General features: G+C 36.5%; 1 protein-coding gene and 1 long non-coding RNA gene across 7 annotated transcripts in view; one reads left to right on the top strand and one right to left on the bottom strand.

Annotated features, from left to right (window-relative positions):
- The first annotated feature begins 910 nt into the window (after window positions 1-910).
- LOC135293340 (uncharacterized) lies at window positions 911-11,439 on the top strand. Of its 2 annotated transcripts, none has more exons than XR_010355420.1 (2): window positions 911-1,135; window positions 11,097-11,439. It is a non-coding gene; the product is annotated as an uncharacterized LOC135293340 (long non-coding RNA). The 2 variants fall into 2 exon arrangements; XR_010355421.1 differs by having other exon boundaries at window positions 8,957-11,439.
- Window positions 8,877-24,728, bottom strand: part of CFAP47 (cilia and flagella associated protein 47) — a 260,862-nt gene continuing 245,010 nt past the window's right edge. For all 5 annotated transcript variants that reach the window (XM_064407367.1, XM_064407368.1, XM_064407369.1 and 2 more), the window contains exons 63-64: window positions 17,586-17,754; window positions 8,877-9,151 (exon numbers count right to left, since the gene is read on the bottom strand). In XM_064407367.1, the coding sequence (XP_064263437.1) occupies window positions 8,930-9,151; window positions 17,586-17,754 (391 nt within the window). In that variant the 3' untranslated portion in view covers window positions 8,877-8,929. The remainder of the gene's footprint in view (window positions 9,152-17,585; window positions 17,755-24,728) is intronic.

Raw genomic sequence — 24,728 nt, 5'->3', positions numbered from 1 at the left:
CATCTCTACTGGGCACATTAATTAGTTCCTAGAGTAATTAACTGGAAGCCACATAATCAATGTCAGATATTTTGGAGTTGTTTCATTTTGGATTGAAACTGCTACTGGGTTCCAAAACTTATAATCTTGAATGGTTTTCTCAGGGAAGGCCAAAATCTTCATCATCCAGTCAGAGCCCTCCATGCTTGTGTTCTTCCAGCCCAAAGCTGGGGCTGTATGACCTCACCAGCCCCTCACCAACAGTGCTGGTTGGACTTGGGTGGGTTTGGAAACTATTGGTTAACTTTCTATTTCCCTGTGCATCCTCCTCAAAGAGATGTTTCTGCCTTGGGAAGAAGCAAAGCAATAAGTCAGAGCGGGTGTATTTACATGCTAATGTTCAGACCTATGTGACATTTATAAAGGAGAACATTGAGGGATGGAAGGAGGTATTTGTGTCTAATGTGGTGGCTTTCGGGGAGAAAGCTCTGTGGCTTCTTCAACTTCTACTGAACATTGCAGAGTGGAGATTTCTCTTTTTTCACTTATTTATATGATGATCATTATCTGCTCATGAGTTCAACACTAGGTTGTTGTGTTTTTTTTTTTAATGTAACCTTCAGACTACATTAAAAATGGTAAATTTTCACTGGTCTTGAATTACTTTTCACAGACATAGTTATATAGTGTGCCAAGATATGGCCTGCTAAATTTATCCTGATATGGGTTTTAATTATGTTGTATACTTATTGCAAATTAACAAAATGTAGTGGAATTTTCTTGGGGAACTGATTTCTTCTTAACACTCTGACTGTCTGTAGTCCATCAAAGACATTGATAGAAGTTTATCAGATACAGATGTGTTGATTTAATGGGGAGGGGAGCATTTGTTGTTTTAATTGCATCTCTTCAACACTGTGAATGCAGTGTGGTTTCTTTTGAACCAGCAGCTGGTGGTGTGATACTGTTAATGTCCTTTCCCTCTTGGGAGCCATTAGTTCTTGCATCCTCATGCTTCCTGGCTCTCCTTAGTGGCCTCCTCCCCACCAAACACTCTCTCAATCTCTTTTTATGGAACTGCCATGGCGTTGCACTGCAGTTAAGGAATATTCTGTCTTCTCTGCCTTACAGCCAGAATTACAACACTCCTCTCAAGGTACTGTTCCTTGGTGATACAGTACTTATTTTGTTTCTATCAGTTCTAAATGAACTGTTTGGTATTTATTTTTATTTTTAATATATTTATTAATATATTTTAATGTATTTATTTTATTTTTATTGTTGGACAATTTCTTTGGCTGATTTTCTTTGTTGGACTGCTGGGATCTGTACTTTTCCTTCCCCTGGTTTTACCATAATTTTTCATACTTCTTACATTGTCACAGAGATACTTGTCATAGGATTGACAGTCCTGGCAGATGTCTGTGGCTGGCTCAAGTGTTCCTCAACACCTGCTGAATTTTTCCTCCTGTTTCTAGTTTAAATAATCCCCCACAAACTTGTCTGCTTTCTGTGCCAGTTGACTTGTCCTACTTTCTTTAAGGTGGAACTATTCCTCACTTACCAACTTCCTCTCTTCCCAAATAATTCTAGTGAGGCTCTCACATTCATGTTTTTTCTTCTTTATGCTGTTTTTAATTCATTAATTCAGACATCGATAATCTACCTGTCTGATTCAGTTGTTTATCCTCTCTTTTAATAATCAAGTTATTTATTTTCTTTTACATTTTAAAAAGTGATAGGAACTGCACCCAACCATCATTCTCAATGCACTATATGATAGGTAAAATCTTCCAAGAGTAACACCACTATTCACTATCAGCTATCATGAGCAAGCTAGGTAAGCTAAATGCAAATTTCCTCTTTGTAATTTATTCCTTTTAATACAAACCTGGGGAAAGGTGCAGAGATAATTTGCAGCCTACTCTGAAAACTAAGATAAGGATTATATCAGACCATGAACTGATTATATTTAAAGCCATGGAACCCCCAGTGGCAATATCCCCTAGCTGTTCCCTCTGATTTACAGCAGCACAGCTCTGGCTTCAACACTGCAGCTGATCTGGGCAGCTGAAGCCTCACAGCTCCAGGGGAAAGTGAAGGGGAGGGAACTCCAGGCAGCTCCAGTGCAGCCTTTTGTCCTCCATGGTCCAAGGGAGGAGCATTGGAGGTCCCAATTCCAGCCACCTCCCCCCATGGAACTCGGGCACTTTGACTTCTGTGACCTGCAAATGACTGAACAGCTCTTACAGATGTTGAACCCCTAATTAATGAAATTTTTTAAGGAGCTAATCCAGTGTTTCTGCAGCTGATTTTTGTTTCAGTACAGTGACATGCCATCTAGCAATTAATTCCTCTTATGGCAGTGATCATAGCCATTGTATGTAGATACTGTTCTCTTAAGGAAAGGAAGTTTCCTTAGGAAATATTTCCATACAATAAGATTTCTTTACCACGAGGATTTACCTTTGTAGCTGTGAGTGTGATTGTCTCTGTCTCCCCTTCACACTATCTCTGTGTAATTTAGATTCAGGTTCAATAGGAACTGCTTCAAAATGAATAATGGGTAGCTGAGCACAAGAACACTCAGACCTAGGCAGGGTAGCCTTCTTTTTGGTTTGGTGTTGCCATTTTTTTCCTTTTATTATTATTTACTTATTTTTTAAATAGCAAATAATAGGGCAGAAATAAGGCAACAATAAATGGAATGGAAGTACTGATTAACACTAGCCATGTGGCTGCATGGCTCAGAAAAACATTTTAAAGTCAAAAGTTTTACATTTGAATGCAACAGTTCATGCCAGGAGCAATGCAAGGCTGCTGAGTCAGTGCTGTTCACATTTTTACCATGTATTTAACCCAATACTCACACGTATGCTCTGAACTCAGAAGCACACACCTGAGTGCCTCCGCATTCAGCTGGACTTTCCAAGTGCAGTTACACAAATACACATTTATTTTACATTTCAAGGAATAAAAATAATCACTATTTTATTCTTACTTTAGATGTATATTTGTTAACTCTGTAATATACCACACACTACAGAGATCTATTCCTAAATGGAGTTAGTGTGCTGGCAGTACAATTTGTTGACATAGTGGATTTGGATTTGTTTTCTCCATTGATGTTAAACAGTCAAAAATGTTTCAGATTTCTGGCAGGAGTCCCCAGTACACTAAATGCTGTATCCCAGGTATCAGTCAGGATATTTTTGGGGGAATTGATCAATTGTCCAGCTCTGGAGTTCTCAGGAGAGACACAGCCCTGCTGGTGTGAGTCTGGAGAAGGGCCACAAAAATTATTAGAGGAATGAAATATTTCTCAGGTACAGAAAGGCTGAGGAGCTGGGGTTGTTCCACATGGAAAAGGCCCCAGGGAGACCTTATTGAAGCCTTCCAGTACTTATAGAGCACTTACATGAGAGATGGAGACAGAATTTTAATAGGGCCTGTTGAAATAGGACAAAGGTAATGGTTTTGAACTTAAAGAGATTTAGACTAGATAAAGGGAAGAAACCTTTTACAAAAAGGATGGTGAAACACCAGACAGGCTGTCCAGAGAGGTGGCAGATGACAGTATCGGGAAATATTCAAGGTCAGGTTAAGTGGAGCTGTGAGCAAAGTGAAGACGTCCCTGTTCATCCAAGGGGATTAGATGACCTTTAAATGTCCCTTCCAATCCAAACTGTTCCATGACTCTATGATACTTAAACCTAAACAATATTAGAAAAGTGCATTCTATACTCATCAAAGAATGTGGAATTTCACACCTCACCCTGAAATCTGTTTGTTTATTAATAGATCAGGAATGTTTCTTTTCATGGGCTAGTTTCTTGAGAATTAAAACCTGTCTTCTGAGATGCTTCTTTTAGAGAAGTGTGTGGGTGGAGGAAATAGTTTCTTATGCATTTTTTCTTTTTTTTTTGTCGTTGTTTTGTTTGGGTTTGTTTTTTGTTGATTTTTTTTCTCTGAATGACAATTGCAGGTTTCATTGATTTGCAATGTATATTTTGCACTTCAGTGTTCTCTACGTGAAAACGCTGAGGACTGAAGGAGATGTGGAGTCAGGACACAGCCACCCTTCCTACCTCATTCTGACAATATCAGGCCTGTGGGCTATAGCAAAGGCAGCCTGGATGCCTGTTACAGTGAATGGGAAAACTGAGCCTTTGATTTTTGTCCAGATTTGGTAAATTGGATCTATGGATTTAATAAGTGGAAAGATTTTGCTTTGTTGCCTTACCCTTCTTGATATCTCTGATTTTATTTTGTCACTTAAGACTTGTGCCAGACTGGTTTGTTGGCATCTGCTGTGTACTACTATGGTGGGATGAGCAGTGAGCCACCAGGTTTTCCACTGACAGGTTTATTTAATTTTTTTTACCAGGAGAAGATGGGTACTTTGCAGAAAAAAAGTTAATAATGGAATAATGAGGGAAATAAAAGGTCAAAGACTGTCCTTGCTCCATGTCTTTAGTTCCCTAGCCAAGCAGTGATTTTTAGACATATTTCTGTGCAGTGACCTTGGCATCAATTCCTGCCATGACTTCACCACACTGGCATCATGCCATGGTCTCAAAATGCAAAAATATCCTTCTACAGGAAATCTAACACTACCAATATTCCAATAACTGCAGTAAACTAAACTGTAGAAAAATATGTTTCATGACAGTGGAAGCAGAAAAGCTGGTAGATGAATTGGATTCCTTTTTAGATGAATATTCTATGGATCAGTAGGTTTATTCAGAGTTACTTAAAAAGCAGTTAACATTCCATTAGCAACAAACTGTGATCTGTGTCAGCAGTAAAGCACTGTTCAGTCATTTATTTTACAATGAGCAGTCACTGCAGGGAGAAATAAAATTATGAAACGCTTCACAAGCAAATAAATAGTAAGGCAAAGCCAGGGATTTTCTCTCTTATTCTAAGTATTAAGCCTTCCTCCTAGGAATATCTATTAATATACAGCAATTCTTTCCCCAATGTTTGCTATGTGCAGGGCGAGTCAGAACTTTCTATTTCTTCTGCTAGTTTGGGTTTGTGATCAAAGAGAAAAAAAGTGCATGCTCAGATTTGGCTTCTGCCATGGTATTTCACTAAAGTAAGAGCATTGTTGTTTCAGCATTTTGTCCTCTGCTAGCCTGGCTTCATTCCCAAAGAGCTGCATGGAAAGAATCCCTTTCCTTGCAGCAGGAATGGATAGGGCACTGTGCCCCTGTGGGCTCTTTACCTGATCATCATTACCTCCTGTGCTCAAAGCAGCCTTTATCTCCCCATCCTCCTGCCTCACACAAAACCTGCACTGGCACAGAAGTTAATGTTTGGCTCCCATTATTTTTGATGGGCAGTTTTGATATTTCCAAACCTTTTTATATCTTGTGAGAGAGATCAGGTATAAAGCAGCCTTCGAGTGTCATTGATACCACGGTGAGCCAGACATGAGTAGCACAAGCATTACTGAAATCTGTGCAAAACCCTCTCTGAGCTGAGCTGCTAATGGCAGCCATCCTAAAGACATCTCCACATTACCCTGGTGTCATTCTCCTGTGTGCACTGTGCCAAATAAAGCTCAGCCAAACATTAAACAATTAGAAGGTAGATTGCTTTGTAGTGCTTTGAAGCCATTGCTCTGACTGTACAATCCTGCAGCCCTCCAGGGCAGATGGTCCCCACTACTGGACATGTCACATAAAACCAGCTCAACAGCTGCAAAAGCTCTGCTGTATTTTAACAAATATAAATGCAGACCTCATTCCCAAAAGTAACAAGTTCTGCGCTACACAATAATGCTGCTTTTTAAGGTTTTAATCCTTGTTTTAATTATACTGATCGATGGATCATTATTGTGAGGCATAGAGAGAGAAGGGAGGAAGAAATATAAATAAGCACATGGTGACAACACTGGTTAGACAATCAACATTTCTGCCAAGCCACTAACAAGAGATTCACAGCTGACTTGCGTGTGGCGTGTAAGACTATGATTAAAACATAAATGGCCATAAATTCCATATTGACTTTTAATAAGTTCTTGTGTTTTATGAATTAGGTATTTCTATAAATTAAATCATATAAATGGGGTCAGTAGAAGTTCAATCACTAATTGATACTAGCATTGAGAAATTAGGAGTTATTACTTATAGTAATTAGCAGTACCTCCTCATTTCCCTGAGATTCTGCTGTGCCTACACAGATCAATATGAAGGGAAAAACTCCTTTTTTCATCCTTTTCAGAAGAAGAGGATCCTGATGGGTATTCTAATGTGGAGAAACAAAGTGGTTTTTTTCATACTGGTTTCTGATAGTGGCTGTTCTGATGTGGCATGAAGGCACAGAAATCATTGTGAGGGCATATTCAAAACCCTTAACTTGAGGCTGGGTTAATTCTCTCATTGTCTTTAAGATTATGATAATGAATAGTAATTTAGAATTAATTCAAAGCTAAATGATTTGGGCTGGTTTTTTCTGACCTGAGCCCTGACTGCATCAATTGTGTTTAGGTCTATCCACAACAGCTGAATTCCTCTGCAGATTACATTTTTAGGGTGCAGAGTGATGGTGAGCTTGCCCAGCTCTTCTGAAGCTCACATTTAATGGTGGATCCAAAGGCTTTGAAGTGAAATCTTTAAGTAAAAAAGCCCAGCATTTTGCAATCTTTTCCCATGTGAGACCTTTCCTTCCAGGAGCAGAAACACTAATATTTTCAAAATGGGTCAGTAATTCTATTAAAAAGGAGGAAGCAAGTAATGAATACAAGTTATCATTCTGGAAAACTTCCAGTGCTGATGCTTGGAAACTGTTTTTAAGAGATAGACTTGGAATCAGTCCTTGGATTACAAATAATACAGTCACCTCAGCAATGGAAGTGCAAATTACCAAGCCAAGTAGCATTTTTCTGTAACTGTATTTTTAACAGTTTAGTCACTGTAATTCATAAATGCATGCAGATATTATGTAAAACACTGTGTGTGTTACAATCACACAGCTAAAATGTCTTTCTTTAAATCATCTTTGCAAGCGTATTCTTCATATCAGAAGAAATATGTTTAGCTCCCTTTAAACTGTAAGAAATTAGAAAAATACATTTTTAAAATTAGGTCCAAATTCAGTTGACAATTGCATATCTTGCACAGCTCAAAAGTGACCTTGTACACATTGAAAAAAACCCATAATTTTGTCCTTCAAGCACAGATTATGCATTCATCCCTTTTAAAATAGATAATATAAATTATTCTTTTGAAAACACCCCTCTGGTAATATTTATTGTACATTTTCCCATGGATGTTTAAAATGTTTAGATGTATGACAGAATTTGAAGTCTAATACATATAGCAGCAAGTGCAGGCAAGTAAATCAGGCATAACATTTCTGGAGTGAACACCATGTAATTTTTACGTGATTCAGCTCTATGCCACCTGCTAATCCATTTCTGGGAGAATTAGGAAATTTTGTGCATCTTGCAAAAAAGGATAAAAATGCTTTTAAAAAAAGTTGTTTTCAATTAAATATTTCCTGAACACCAATTATTAGTTGTGAAACTACTGCTGGTTTGTAAATTCTGATTTCTTATGGTCAGATAAACACTTACTTCATTTACATATGCAGCTAGAGCCTTCCTATGAAATCCAGCTGCATTTGTGGTCCAAGCAGCATTTAAGATAAATATTACTACAGCTTCTTTCTCAATGTCTTCTAGACATATCAGTATGGACAGTATCTTTCCAGTGTTGTACACTGAATTTATAAAGCTGATTTTATTCTCACTGCAGATTACCTGGTTTCTGACCAAAACGGGGCACCCTGCATTTAGAAAAAGGTATTAAACAGCACCATTGGCTGTTTTATGTGCTTACAACATTTTCTGTAATAGCTTCTCTAAAAATGTGTGGCATAAACAAAATCCTCAAGCGCATCGTGGTAAAAGGGTTTTATTGGTGCTCATTTGCACTGACCTACATAAGTTGTTCTCAGGCTCCCCATTCCTGAGCAGTGATGCTCATTCTGTATTGGAGCCAAGAAGGCACTTAGTCTGTGCCAAGCCATCTTTTTGTCAAAGTACATTTTGCCATCAAAATAAAGGCACAAATACAATTTATGTTCTGTTAGTAAAATCAGGAAAAATGATCTCAATGAAGAAAGGAGTCAGGAGTTACCCATCCAATGATTTTACAAAGCATGTCTGCATAGATCTAATTTTCCACGTTATATCAGGAGCAGAGAAAGCCTGAATTCCCATCAAAAGAATGGAAATAGAAACACACCAGGAATATCATCTCTGATTTGTTTATTCTAGGAAAAAAAAGGAAAATCTGTCTTAATTCCTCACTGAATTCTCATAGCCTTCGATATGTTAATACTCTAAAGCACTCTATAAAATATACCTGACATAAAATTATTGCACCAGGCCATTTTATTTCACTTCTGTGCCATGTATAATTATCAAATATTTGAAATGTTATGGAATTAATAAAACATGATTGTTATTTTATACACAGCAAACATGTCCTAATTAATGAAAATTTCCAAAGCAAGAAAAGGTAAGGATTTTCTTGTGGAAGAGAACATGGATTGTTTTTTCTTGCTTGTTTTGCATGGATGTGATGTGCTGAACATTACACAGAATGTTCAGTGAAATTTCTTATTACAGTCTTATTAAACCAACATCCTTTAGAAAGTAACACATTAGTTTGAATTACTCAATCCTCAGATATAATTGTTTTAAACCTAAAGCTTTTTCTCTGATGTTTCTGACATATGCATGACATAAACTAATTGTTAGGCATTCAAAATCCCTTATAGAAAAGCAGGAATATTACTAGGGTTCCAGTGCTCTGAATCTTCCATACAGAACATACAATCCATGCACACCATATCTGTTAAAAAAAAAAAATTTAACAAACAATGTTTTTTTAATCTGCAGAATTTATTTGTTCTCTCTCCAAAAATTAACAGATTATAACTTTCTCTGTTTATTCCTAAGGACCAAAGGTGCTCCTTTGATTGGTGAGGATACCCCAGTGGTTATAAGTTTCAGATTTTCACGTACAAAATTGCGCTGTCGTACTGTGAACGATCCTGTGTAGCTGCTGGTGCAAACTACTTTTGCTGCCACTGTAGGTGGTGCAGTCTGTGGAGGAAGTCCATTGATTATATATGTCCACTGCATTGATTGTGTCTGAAAATAACAGGAAAAAAAAAATCAGTGACCAAATACCTTGAAAATTCATCAGTGATTTAAGATGCAACGTTGATTTCAAAAGATATTTGAAATGTAATGCACTGGAATAACACAGAATGAGAATTGCACTCCTGGAACAGAGAACTGAAATCACATTCAGCTTTATTCAGGATCAGGCATAACAAAGACAGGAAATTTACCTTCCCTGGCTGATCTAAAATTCCTTTTTTATTTCAAAATCCCAGAAGTCTGTATGTTTTTCAAAGAGCTCTGTATGTTTTTCAAAGGTGACTATTCCTTACTACAACATAAATGCCTCAAAGTTTTTACCATAGGATTCACTGGCAGCTCTGCTATCTGAAACAATGGTAATATCAAATGGTGGGATTTTCACATTAAAAGAATGAACAAAACTAAGACAAAAGGACTCAGACTGTGCACAAGAGAATTGAAGCTTCATGTTGTAATCTCTGGTTTGAGGCACATTTATATGGATTGAAAATGACACTCTTCATTTGCTCTCTGTTTATAACTGGTCTCTAGGAATGGAACATATGTTTCCATGTCATGTCTTGTAATGCTTGAATCCTGCCTGATTCTTCCTTAGTACATGGACCTTATTCTTACTACACATCCCATCCATCCATGCTTAAGGACTTTTATTTCTATGAATATTAGGGTATATTGTGGTCTACTTATTATGCTTCATGTGTCCTGAAACAGAATTTTGGTTGTTAAAAACTCATGTGTAATTTTTGCAGAACTTCCAAAACTTTTCCTTTCATAAGTATCACTTAATTTTTGAAAGCAGGTCTTCGTTCTAAGTCTCTAGCACTTTCCTGTCATTACATCTGGAAAAAGGAATATTCCTGGGTTTTAGTTTTCTGTTCTACTTTTCTTTTAAAAAAACCCAAAACTACAAACTAACAACAGAAATATTACAAACCCAAAAGATATTACAAAATCTCAAGTGCTGTGTCATTATGCCCAGTTTTGTACTGTGCAAAAGGACAAAGCATTGCATGGCCACTTTAAGCATAGACTGTCATAAATTCCCTCACACCTAGTGACTGAAAATCCCATGTTTTAGATTTGGGGTTTTTCTTTCTCTTTCTGAGATAAAACTAATAGAGTAAGACTGAATAAAAATATGGTATGTATAAGTCTATTAAAATATATTCATACAAATGAAATTTGGCTTTTATACAGAACACAGAGCATGAACAGAGTACACAGAACATAGCAGACTCTCTGACTTTGCAGTCTTAGAGCAGGGAAGTCACATGAAAGGAGTGGTATTTCCAAATTCCCAAGCTCTGCCTTTCCCCAGGACACAGCAGTGCAGGCACAGAGCTGTGCTGGCTGTGGTTCCAGAGCAGGTTTTTGTTGCTCTCCTGCTGTGTGGAACTACAGGGGCACAGCTCATAGGATCACCTTTCCCTGCTCCTTCTTCCAATTTTATCATTACAGGGAGGAGTTGTACTTCATGGAATTCATCACCCATTTAAAACCAATTTAATCGTTAGAACAATCAATTGTAGATAGAAACATTACACCTAACAACAGTGTCATTCTTCATCTGAGGAAACAAAAGGTCAGAAAGGCTGATATGCTTTGAAATTGCTCTGGAAAACAGTGCTACAGTCAAGCCTCAAAGCTCATGGGTCTTTCCCTCAGCTGGCAGTCCAGCTTCCCACATGGCTGGATTTGTGGCCAATTTTTTTCATTCCAGTGTGAGCTCTCTGCTCCTGTTCTGCTGCTGGGCATGTAAATAAAAAAAAAAAAACAACCCTGCCAGATTTGGCCTATAGAGTGGTGCCACAATACCTACTCAAATTGTGGCAGATTTTCACACTCCATAAATGCTATCAACCATCTCCAAAGCAGAGTGTGTATATTTGCCTTGTTATTCATTGCATTTTATCCTTTAATTATGGTCTAGGTAAAGCACTGCAAAAGCCACAGAGATGAGCAGTGAACCTTCTCCACATCCAACCTTCTGTGGAGTCATCCCATATTTACATCAACATACAGAAGAAGGAAAAAAGCATGGAAAAAAATGTTTCTTGACTTTACTAAGTTTTGTTACATCAGTTTTATACTTGCCACTGAAAAGTTTGAATCTATTATGTTTATCTTGGTTTTCTTTCATATGCTTCTTCCTACCATTCTAATTGCTACCCTGTTCAGTGATAATTTATATTTAAAGAGTATCATTGCAAGTAGTTTTGAATTTATAATACAGATATTAAACAAAAAGAAGTTTCAGAACATTAAACCATAAACTCTTTGGCTCAGGCTTTGTTCTCTTCTGTGCATTTATAGAGCATTTACATTATTTCACAGATATACTGCATACACTTACAGCTCCTAAATGTCATCATCATATGAATCTCCAATTGTTTTAACCAGCATTTTGGCTATTGAATGATACTTTTCTGCACCAATGTTGAAAGAATAGATGAGGGTTTTTTTCTGTGTATTTTAAAAGAAACCTCTGCTTGAAAATGGGCAGTATTGATTTTACATGGTGTCTGCTGAATGACTTATCCTATTCCAGTAAGATTAGTAAATGAGAACTCAGTAGATATTTCAGCATGCATGCTTAGTTTTTCAAAATTTTTATTACTATCCTACTAAAAGCAAAATTTAAATTTAAATTGAATATTATTCTGTGTAAAACAGGCAGATTAACTCATCTTTATTCTCAACCTTATTTAATACTGTGAAATGAACTAGTAACTCTACTGTTTGTAAAGGTAACAGCCAGCAAAAGCAGGTGTGACATGAACCAGCATCAGCATCTTGTTTCCAAAGATAAAGTAGTCATTTAAGAGAAGCAAGTGGCTCTCCAAAATTAGCTCATTATTTCATTAACTTCAGTACAAATTAAATAGTTTATCTTTCTTTAATAAAGCATATGAACAATTTAGTTAAAAGGTAATTTAACCTCAGTGTCATACACACTGTGTGAAAGTCTTATTTCAAGGTCACAGCAAAGAAAAATACAGATCATCACAGTTTCAGCCTTTCCTGGAATGGTGGAGAGGAAGAAGAGAGACTTTCAAAGGCCATCCACATATGACCATAGAATTATGATAGAATATTTGATTTACAAGCAGTATTTACTTGCCTCAAAAGCAGGCCAAAATTTCTCAAATCAGAGGAACACTTCTTCCTATTTCTGAGGCAATGCAGTTTACTGTATCAAATTTGGAATAATTCCAATACTAGCTCTGGTAGTAACAAAGTCTAAAGATGAAAGGATCAAATCTGCTGCAATCTGTACTATGACTAGGACAGAATTCCCAAAGAGAATCTCTGTTAAGAAGATATATCTGATATAAACATAGGTAGTTAAGAACCCAGGCTCCCTGTGATGCATATCTAGGCCTATTTCACACACAATTTAAGAAGAAAGACCAGATCATATTCTGAATGTCCTTGACAATACAAGGGAGGATTTCTTGTTGAAATGAATGACTTTCTTTTTACAAAACCTCGGTATTCCTGAATAAAAATGTGAAGAGAATAACAATTTGGCTCACCTGACTACAGTAATGGCCATGGACTGAGCTAAATCTCTCTGAAAATTGTTTTTAACAATTAAAATTGAGACACAAACTGCCACTTCTTATTACATAACCTAAGCTATTCAAGTAAGTCATTAAATCATCTTGATGGGTGACTGAGTAATGTTCATAAAGAAAATTATTCAGCCACTACTGGCTGAATAACAGTAACAGTCACCAAATAATTTATATGAAAGTCTATTTGTTTGGTATCCAACCCAATTTTACTGATGCCTTGTGATTCATAGGATTAATTTTCAAAACACAGATTATGCATGGGTGTTCACTGTAGGCTGGAAGCGCTACTGAAGTACATGGTAAATAATTGCCAAAGCAATCTGTTAGGAAAGTGGATTGGGAGGAAGGATCAGGAATTTCAAGTAATATTGTATTCCAGTTAGCTTCCAAATACTGTTAACTCAGAAAAATCAAAATACAATTCACAAGACTTCCTAAAAAATTAAAACCACAGAAAATTACAGGTATTGCATCAAATATTTCCTGGCCATTAATTAATACTGCAAGGTTTTATTATACAAACAAACAAAAAAAAAAGACCAATTACCATCAGTGTATCCAGAGTGAAATTAAAGCAAACCTTTATGTGAACTTTGTAAGGGAAGAGCAAAGGCAAGGAAATTCCTGGATCAAGACAATGATAGCTTGGTAAGTGAAGGAAGAAAGGGGGAAAACCCAAAGCAATAAGAACCACCTCCCACAAGCAGACAAATGCCCATCCAGGCTCTGACCAATTTTTAATGAAGAAGATGGATAAGAAAAATTTTCTTAGCTTAAAGAATACTTCCAGATATAATTAAATTTTACTTAATTGGTTTCTGCGCTTCAAATATTAGGTGTTTCACAACATTGCCTAGACATTATATAATCAAAATCCTCCAGGACTGGCAGTGTTCTCAACACTCTTTTACAGCAATGGTTCCCTCATTATTAGCACCTTTTGCCATTATCAGAACTATAAGTCTCAATAAGCAAAGTAACCTTTCCTCATGCTTGTGAATCAAAAATATTGAGTACTGATTCTGCACTCTGTCTCTAACCCTACAGCTCAAGCCAGCACCAACATGTATCTTGTTTAATAGGAAATTATTTCAATTATTCTAGTAAGTTAATTACATTTTTCCTTGCTCATTCTTTTCAAGAGATAATATTTAAAGTAACATTGAACTATGGTAATTAAGAAATCCACTAGGAACAAGGCAGTTTCAGCAAGCTGCTGAATATGTAAGAGTACTGTTTGCTGTTAAGATATGCAAGTTTGCATAGACAAGTTTAGAGAAGCCACACCTGGGTACTGTGGCTGGAACACTGCATCATTTATTTGCAGAACAGCATGACAAATGCTTTTGATATGCTATCTTCCATAGGCTAAGTTAGTGATTATTCAGTAATAAAGGTGCACAAGCCTGACTTCTGGAGGGCTTGATAATGTTACCTGCAATCTGGTTCACTCTGACACCTATTTTATCATTTAAGACTTATTGTGTGTGCCTTCCGCTTTAGAATATCTCAGAAGTCTCACACATGAATTACAAAGCAATTGCTCTGGTCTCCAGCTGAATTCAGCACAGTGAAAGGAAATTAACTGCAAGCCAACAGGAATAGGCTCCTTGCCAAGGATTCCCAGCCTGCTGGCTGCTCCACCTTGTGCCTGGCTGTGGTTCCAGCCCCAGCTGCACCTTGACATCCCTCAGCTCTGTCGGTTTTCTGTTCAGCCTGACTGGCACACCACAGCTCTGGGATGTCACTGTGGCTCAGGAAGTCCCTTCTGTCCTCACAGCACTTTACAGCTCATCTAAGTAGAGTGCTCTCTTCACTTATTTATCATTAGGGATAATATATTTTTTTTAAATTCAGAACTGCACTATTTATGAAGGCAATTCTAAATTTAGAAGTTTGATTATTGAAAAATAGCTATTTAAAAATGCTGTTCAGGCACAGTTTCACTGTTTCTTACCTGTAGCTTAATTAAGTTGTGATGTCCTCATTCAAAGCTACAAGCTTTTTCAAAGAAACAAGCATGATTATTTTCCTTACTGCCTTTTTGTAATATTTCATTCTCTGATCTACATAAAAATTTAAAGTGTCACTTCTGCAAAATTAAGATTCCTAGCAGCCATTTAAATAATTATCTAACTTCAATTGTTTTGAGATGTAGTTGACTGAGAACAGAAGTTTTAATGATGGTTAAAGAGCTTTAACTGCTTCAGCAAAGTAATTAAGGTTTCCTGCCATTAATAAAATCTACTGTAAGTATTCATGAATATTAAGTCTGAAAGAATCCGTACCATATCCCATGAAGTACTTGATTTGTGTGCTGAAATATAAACTAGTCAAGATGATTCAATTATACATATATACATTCAGTTAGTAAAATGTACACACTAAGTTCTGGTAGAGACAGACTTACATATATGTTAATGCTAGTTAGTTTCTCAGCAGGATAATAAAACAAACAAAAAAAAATGTACATACAATATTTTGGTTTAAAATTAAAAAAAAAGGAGAAAAAGATGACTGTAGGATCTTCCTCCATATTCCTAACCTCCCATTTTCCTTTACAACACAATTGTAATGATGAACATAAACCAAAGAACTTGCACTGATATCTCTGCTACTTTACAGCTTAATTATCACTGTTCATTGACACACACAAAAATTACAAATCTGATACTCACTGTTGAAATAATTTAATAATAAAAATATGTTAGTGTTAGGAGTATGAGTTTACCCTTGGAAATGCAAAAGACATTTTAAAGCAAGAGCACTGTAAGCCTTTATTACAGCAGCAGCAGAAGAGAGGCACTGCAAAAGAAAAGCTTCTTCAACATTTCTAAAAATAGCCCAAAGCCTCAGCCAATATATTGGCTAGAGAGGATACATGCAAGAAAGGTTCTTCAGAGTTAGGTCAAACACTAATTGCATTTCACCACCTCCACTGTTAAATAAGAATGATTTAATACAGCTTTTATTTAATATATCTTCCTAAGTCCATCTCCCTCAGTTTACTAATGGAAATTATTCCAACAAACACAAAAGGCAGAAATTAATATCAGGTATTCTCAACATCTCATCAAATCTTACATCAGGTCAGTGCTGAGAGCACAGCAGCTGAATCACACACAGCCACAGATGCTCTCCCTTCCATCAGAACTGCAGGAATTAAAGCTTGTGTGGAGCACAAAGGGCGAAGTCTGGAGTACAAGAAAGAGCTACCAAAAAGAGCAAAGAGAACACAAGGTGCATCAAAACATTACTGAAACCACTCAATTCTGCAATTTGAGTGAGAATGTTAAAAGCATCTCTAACAGACTATGATGGACTTATACTGATTCAGAATGTGCTTATAAGAATCCTTGATGCATTTTTAAATGTCCAGGAACAGATACAACAAGATGTGATCTGATATCTATATATATGTAATATGTATGAATGACTGACTTACTGCAGCCAACACAGTACCAAAGGTGGAGATGTGAAGAGCTGTCTGCCTAGATCATAAGCAGGGACTGAGGTGTGAGTGCATGTAGCTTAAAAATCCAATTAGACACAGGCCATCTATACTGATAAATTCCTAAAAGGAAATTCTGAATTACTGCCTGAGTTCTTAAAGAGCTAATAATAGCCTTTGATCATTGTGTTTGTCCCATTCCAGACAGATTTATGGTAAAATCTTGTTAGTGATGAAAGCTAAGCCAAGGACAAGCATAGCTACTGCATTTGTATGTGCCATGCCTCACAACAGCAGCTCAGCTCCAAAACTTCAAGTTTCTGAGCTCTGTAGCTGTGTCATACAGTACTTTGTAAACACAAAATAGCACAGAATATATTCAGTAAGCTATCTTATTTTTCAAATGGAAGAGTGATAAGCATCATTGCTGTTTATGTAAAGAGATTATATTAATCAGACATCTAATGCAGTAAAAGAAAACAAGTAGGAGGGATTGAAGGACTTAGTTTTTCCAGGCTAGGAATTTCTTATTCACTGTTATACAAGTTGTCACTTATAGAGATAAAACACTACAATGATTTGCCATGCATCTTTTTATCAACATTGTCTTGACCATTTTATTTCTTAAATCAATATTGCTGTTTCACTTCTAATATAGTAGTCTGAAAACACTACCAGCATGCAGTGAATAGACTGAAATGAAAAACCATGATTTATAGAGAATGTGGGGTTTTGCCCCTGCTGTGTGTTTACAACAGATTCCTTCTAAAGGATAGCTTAAAACTTGAAAATTGGTTTCTGAGAGCATTTTTACTGCTGAAGGAATACATGTCTTCAAATGTTTCCTGACCTTCACATTACACAGGCTACTTGGTTGCAAATAATTTTCATTTATTTTGCATCTTGCTTCAAAAGAGCTATTCCTGGCTTTGTGCTCTGAAATTCTCTCCTCCACAGTTTGGCACCTGCCTTCTTGGAGCCTTTGATCATATAAGATGTATGATACAATTAAAATCAATAACCTAGGCTTCACATATTCAATTACTTTTATATTCTCCACCAATTCTTAACAGGATTATATTGATTCTCTGTGAAAGTCATGTTGTCTATGGAGTTGGGGCAAACATATCAAGATTAAGTATCTCCCTCTGGTGCTGATGGCAAAGGAAAATGTGGAAATTATAATACAGTGTAAAATACGGTATGTTTTTTCCAGCTTGTCATCAGTCAATTCTCCAAATTTTGTTTTATTCTTGTCCATTGTGAGGAGTAGCAAAATCATCCCAGCACATGCACTGGGTGTGTTCCAGTGCTGCTCTTTGGTGCAGGATTTCTCTCCCTGATGGCAGTCCTGAAGGAGTATTTGTGCACTGCCCTGGGGAAGGCTTACCTCGATGACCAGTGTGGCTGTGTGCTTCTTGCCATACATCCTTGGCTTGTATCCCACTGTTATATGGGTTCCCACAGTGCCTTCTGGGAGAAGTTCTCCAGCTTGTGGCATCACAAGGAAATCGGGATCACTGCCTGGCAGGAAGTGTGCAGTGAATGGCTCTGGGTACCTGCCGAAAAAACACAGGAGACTGTTGTGCCTTTTACAGCATCTTCACAGAATTTATCTGCAATCTAACACTTAGGCCACCATGTGGCACGACTCAGGAAACATGGCATGGAATGAATATGGAATATTAACAGCATTCTTACTTACAGAATAATTATTGTGTAGTAATTCTTTATTTATACACAGGGACCTGTATACTGGTATTCAATTTCAAACATATTTGCATGCTATTATAAATATTATATTAACTATGGAATAATGATAGCATTTGCCACTAGGAAAAAAAGAATCATTTGACTTGTAAAGATATCATAATAGTGATAGAAGTAAATTCCATATCAGAGTAAAAATCCATTTTTCCTATTAATAGTACTCCCTTTTTCCAATTCCTAATCAAATAAAACTGACAAGCTACCCATTTCATTAAGGTTTATGACTAGAACTTAATTTGCATTCTGGCAGAGTGTTACTAGACGAGGAGAGAGTTCCGAAAGTCTTGAAATGAAGATATGAAAAATAATTTTTTTTTATCACTGTTTTCACATTTTTCATATCCCACAGCCTGAACATTTTAAGATTTTGCAGTAACATAATTAGGTTCCTCTATTGATAATATTGTGTATCTCTTATCTCAAAGAATTTCTGATACAGGTACTGCAGATTTTGTCTAATGCCTTGATTCACAGCAGCGATTTTGGACCCAAAGAAAACCCTTAGTCCTGGTGAAGACTGGCTGAGCACTATAAAACAATCCTAGGCCAATCCCAAAGTAAAGCCTGTCCATCGCAATTCCTCAGGGACTCCTTGACATAAACAATCTCAGCATGAAAAGAATGCACATTTTTGTATTTTCTGGTGAGGCATTATTCTCCTTTTAGTCTTTATATGTGTTGCTGAGGACAACTCTATCACTCTCTGAACAGAAGGAGAACACAGGAAATTGAAAGCAGAAATACAATGGGATGGTCAAAAATTAATCCACAACACCCTGGCACTGTACAGCAGGGCAAGTATCGTGCACACTTAGAGGGAATTCATTTTCCTGTATTGATAAAACTAGAAGAATGAAAAGCTAACAGCATCTCCAAGAAAAGCTGTTCAAATCTGTTTATTCATGGACTGTCACACCAGAAATAACACTTTTCAAAGAAAATACCCACAAAGAAATGAAATTTAATATTTTATGGCAAGTCATATCTCTGCGGAAATGTTCCACATTTCCTGGGCAAGCACTGTCCTGTGGGTGGCACGCTGGGCCTATGTCATTCTGTTTAAAAATAGCCTCTCTTGGAATATGTTCTCATGAAAGATTGTACTGTATTCAAAATGCTCTTGTGAAAAAAAGGTCACACCGCCCGTTTATAGAAACAAACAGTGAAAATGCAGAAAACAGAAACCAAAAGGCTTCTGTTGCCTCCAAAAAATGAACTGATACTTAGCAGTGCTGTTGGACTTGGGTGCATCAGCAAATTTAGCCTGGCTTTTCCTTTAGGTGACAGCACGGTGGGCAAAAGTACTGAATGTCTGAAACTACATTTCCAGTCTTCCAATCTTGACATCAAGCTCATGCTAACAATCTCTTTTTGTGGTGCCTAAAGCTGTGCTGCTGAGTTTATAGCCCTGGGCCATCAGGACTAATCCTGCTGGGCCTGAGCTCCCATCCAAGGGCCAGATAAGCCTTGAATTTTCACATCTTTGTTTTCCAAAAGAAGTGCTCAGATGTGAATGCCTAGAGCACACCTACTACACACAGACAGCAGGAATGGGATCAAAAAGAAGTGATGGATCTAGACTGAGCAGCAGAGCAGAGCACTCACCAAAAATGCCTGAGATAAATATTCAAACCCTCATGCTGAAAACAGACCAGGACACAGGTCTTCATTTCCAGCATCACTGCTCTATTGATTAGCTTCAGGAACATTTCAAGGCAGCACTTTCTGTGTCCCGTGCTCAGTCTGTTCTCCAGTGAATACTTAGGGATGAGATTTCCCAGTAAGTGCTTGGTGTCTTTGTAAGACATCCAAGAGCACGACTTGCACCACAGATGTGATGATGAAATGCTAGGGGAGATGAGGCAGGGGACAGGCTGCTAACACAGCAGACACAGGAAAATACAAATTTCATTCCTGCAGAAGTTGCCTCCTAGCAGGGAGTTATGCAACAGTTATGCTTTGGAATTTTTCAGAGACATCAAAACAGTCAGAAAACAGAGAAAAAGCCACAGTTTTTGTCCAGACAAGGGGATCAGACAGTTTAAAGTGAAACTGTCAGAAAACTCACTTATAATTATGCACAAGATATTTACCAAGTCAGAGAAAAATAATGTTATTACATCACCCTGTCAGATTTTAAAAATGGAAATTAAAAAAAAAGCTTAAATAAAATCTGTAGGTTTCTTGACAGCATTATCACAAGGTACTAGAGGCAGCTATAATTTCTGAGTAAAATACATAAAGGCATATGAACTTGCATGAACACATAAAATCAAAGCAAAAAGATCCCTGTTCCCAAAGCCTGTCAGTTTTAAACAGAAGAGTCAGGGTGTTTACTGGATGCAAAATGTTTCTCAGAGTAGAAACTATGGCCAAGTAAGGAAAATAGAAATCCTGACAAATTAAATTAATAGCTATAATATGACAGGCCAACAGGGATTGTGAGGAAGATGGTACAAAAAACAGCAATTAAAAAATTACACATAATCAGAAACAGAAACCTTTCACTGATAAATCTTGCATTGTTTTAAAAATAAATCTAAAGATGCCCCTTGAGACAAAAAAAGCAGTGCTTTCACTGCTGTTCACATTAGGGAGAAAAACTGGCATGCTGGGTACCTCACAAGCACAAGTAAATTGCTTTTACTTCTCATCTTTTATAATAAAGAGAAATCTGGAGAAGAAATTCCAAGAATAGCGCCTGAATTTCAGACATTATCATTTTCTGTGTCTGTATATTTAGTGTATAATTAAAAATTAATAATTATGTTTTCTAAAATTATTAAAATTTAATTCCTCCTTCAAGTGAAAGAGCTCTGGAGTCAATGTTTGGCTTGTCATTTCTCAGCCATGAAGGTCGGTTGTGAGGAAGTCTGCACTTTTTCAAGAAGGGTGGCAGATATGAACATACTTTATAAAGCTTAATGATGTGTAGAGTTTTGAAAACACATATAAACCAAGCACAAATGAATTAGAAAATGTAAGGGCAGAATCCTTATAAACCAAAGAATGTAAATGTGTTTTCCCATCTGTCTTTCCTTAACTCCTCTCATAATGGTTTGATACTGCCATCAGACAACACGAAATCCGTCCTTACTCAAATAATGAACAAGAGTAAACACTAACTTGAATTTAAAAAATAATTGTACAATCAAATAATGAGAATCTGGAAAAGAGGAAATTGAGCTGGTCTTACATGGACATTTTTATAATTACTTCTTTATCCTTGTCCTTATATAGAAGTCTATGCTTATCAGTGTTCTGAAGCTACACAATTTTCAAATTATTAAACTTAAAAATAATAGCAGCTTACATGTTCAACTAAAAAAGAACTTAAAATTTATATTCCTGTGGAGATCCAAATCTTATAAAATACTCATCAAAACTGAAAATATTTATTACATTTTATTGAATAATGGCTCAAAATAGGTTTAATGTTTCTCTTCCAAAAACTACTGAAGCAGTAAATTGTTCCTGTAGAAATGTATTCCTTTACAAAACTCAGCATTTTGAAAAGCCATGCATAAAAATGCACGTAGTCCTTTTGGTCAAATGCTTGTGTATTTTTTGCTAATAAAAGAATAGTAATAAAACATCTTAATCTGTAAACTAGATAACTGCTTTGAGAAATAAGGGATATGAAAATGTTACAACAGTTCAAGTAGTTATGATAAGTTAATCATAACTAAACTTATTTCTTTTAAATTGTGGTTAACATCTCTTGGATGACACAAGAAATTTCAGCTATTACACAGTCAAGTTCTTAAAACATATTAACTGTATGCATTTGTCAAATTCTATAGAATTATTAGTGATACTTGGTATTATTTAGATAATTTCTTATCAACAAAAAAAATTACAATAGACAAATAAATTAGTAACTCATTATTATTTATAAAAATTGGTTATGTTTCATACCCAAATCAACTCTGGTTTAATGGACCACTCCAAATCCTGAACTCTGAACATCAGAAAAGCTTTAAAACTCCACCTCTATCACTTCTTTGGAAAGGCTGCTTTAGAATTAAAGGACTTTAAAAAAATATGTTACACAAACACTGCACGACAAATACTTGTCATGGAAAGCTTTACCAACACTAAGATTCCATTTTTTTTGTTTGTACATGCTGTAAAACCAGAGCAGGAGTTAGAGGTTCTATCTTCACAAGCTGATTTCTGTCTCACCCCTGTAGAGCCCAGGGGTGCTGTTTGCAGATTGACTGATGACTGCATACAGGTCCTGGCTAAAAACATGTGCCATGTCAAGGATTGTATTGGTAGGAAGGATTATCGTAACTTTGTGAAAGGTCTGCTGCATGTTTATATTATCAATATTTTCCACTAGTCTCCATTCAGGCTCCAAAAAATGGAGCCCAGTCAACATTTGTGCTTTGCAGCTGTCACTGTGTGGGAAGTACTAAGAGGAAGTATTCTAATTACATCTTTAGATTGGTGGTAGAATTTTGCAGAACCGCTAACAAAGACATTGGCAGAGGAATCCAGGCCTGTAACATACACAGCAATGTGTGAGAGAGTGAAGGAGAGGATGCATTACAAAATGCATTTTCTTGCAGCATACTTAATCCTGGCTTGTGGTATTTTTAATGAAATACAGCAGTAATTAGAGTAAAATAGAAATGGTTCTTAAAACTGTAATTGTAGACATTTTTTGTTGTTGTTTTCCCTTCAAAATAATGGAGGATACAGAAACAAAATGGGTTGTCCCCTAATTCCTCAGAATTAAAATGAATTTTGTGTGACCAAGGAATGTTTTTAATTGGACATTTATTCTATGCAGTAGGAAATATGCATACAAGAAATAAGGAAAATCTCCAATGAAAAGTAGGTTAAGAAAACTAAACCTGTATGTGCAGCCGTTTTAAAGCCTAATTTCATCTTTTTTCTCATCTCCCCAGCCCACCAGTTTGGGGCTTTTTTTTCCTCTTTATTCTAGCTCTGTTTCCATAGTCAGATGGAGCCTTGGATTTTGCAGATGCCCCTCTGTGAAGACCACATCAACATGAGGCTGTTTGCTTTTTTTTGAGGCTGTGACAAGTGCCACGTTTTTTGGAGGAGCAGTTTGAGTTTATCCAAGAAGTTGCCTTGTAACAAATATGCTGCTTGTGATAAACACAGGATTGGAGTGACAGAGCAGGATGGAAAGATGGAAAAAATTCTACTGTATATGGGAAACCATACATGATTGTAACACTCACTAACAGGTATGTGGGAAGACAGAACTAAATTGGTGAAAGGAAACTGTGCACGAAAAAAAAGCAGACAGAACAAATAGGAGAGAATTATCCCCCAGCTTGACTAAACCTTCAAATGTGGTGTAGTTTACCAAAGATTTCCAAGTGAATATAGTTTTCACAAATATCTATCTATCTATCTATCTATCTATCTATCTATCTATCTATCTATCTATCCATCCATCCATCCATCCATCCATCCATCCATCCATCCATCCCACACATCTCATGTTGGCTACTGAAGTATTTGCCATGGAAAACATAAGGGAACATTCTGCTGTAGGTGGCATCAGTATTTTAATGTGAAGAAATAAATCCAACCATCAAAATAAATGTACAGGAAGATAGAGCAGTAAATAAGCTCCAAAACCCACTTCTGTATTAATGCAAATGTCCTGATCCCAAAATTAATTGATGAAAAATACATTAAGTTATCTTCAGTATGCCAAATATAGAAATGGCTAGTTTTCTTGAGCAAAGTATCACTTTTGGAGTTTCTATTTTATGTTTCACCTACAGATTTCAACATAAAAAAATAGACCAATAATTTAAGACAGATATCAAATAAATTTCTAAGTTTTATTTCCAAGGATAATATTCTATCCTTTTTGGTTAAAACTGCTGTCATTCTGTAAGCCATTGGCATTCAATAATGCATTTGGTATTAAAACAAGCACTAATATTATCTCAAACATTAGAGGTTTATACTAAAACAAATTACTCCAGTGGAAATGCTGCCAATGATTTCAGCTGGTGTTGAATTACTCCTGCATTTATGATAAAGCCTGAAAAAGGTCATCCATGAATGTTAAAATGTGGTAGATTTTTCTTATTTAGGAAGTGAAATCTGCTGATTTGACTCTAATCAAGCTTAATGCCAATACAAAAAACCCTTCAACAACATGTTCCTTTGGAATTTTTAAAGCTGAAAGTAAAATACTGGTCCACGCTATTCCCACTGACAGAGGTGCATACAGTTTTTAAAAAATACATTTGTTTTCTTCATGCAATAAAACTGTTTAGCTGCATTCTCAGTATCTTTCATTATTTTCTGGAGCAGATATTGGGCTATTTCTCATTGTGTGAGCTTTAAATGTTTGAAAGGGTGCACTACATATTTTCATTAACTGCTGGAGCTTTCATTATTACAGATCATTGTGAAGAGTACAGGAATGACCTCCCATTTTTAACTGATCATCCTTCCAAAATCATTAATTCATTCTGAGATATCCTGTACACACTGAGGATTTTGGTAGGGGGGTGGGGGTGAGGGGAATGTGGAATTTAAGGAGGAAGGCCACATTTGAGCTGCACTAGCTGCAAAGAAAAAGAAAGCTAAATCCATTGATCTCATAGATTTATTGTGGAGCACTGAAGATCCTCATTCAAGGCGGTGTGTGTATATATCTGCAAGAATCCTAATCTGTTCTTAATAAGATTCTGAGCCTTTTTTAGGGCCTGTGGTTCTCATATACTATTCATTGCATCATTATTCATCCTGTTAGCTCAAA

Source organism: Passer domesticus, chromosome 2, assembly GCF_036417665.1.
Source record: "Passer domesticus isolate bPasDom1 chromosome 2, bPasDom1.hap1, whole genome shotgun sequence".
Lineage (NCBI taxonomy): Eukaryota > Metazoa > Chordata > Aves > Passeriformes > Passeridae > Passer > Passer domesticus.
This window is presented reverse-complemented; position numbering and strand designations above follow the sequence as displayed.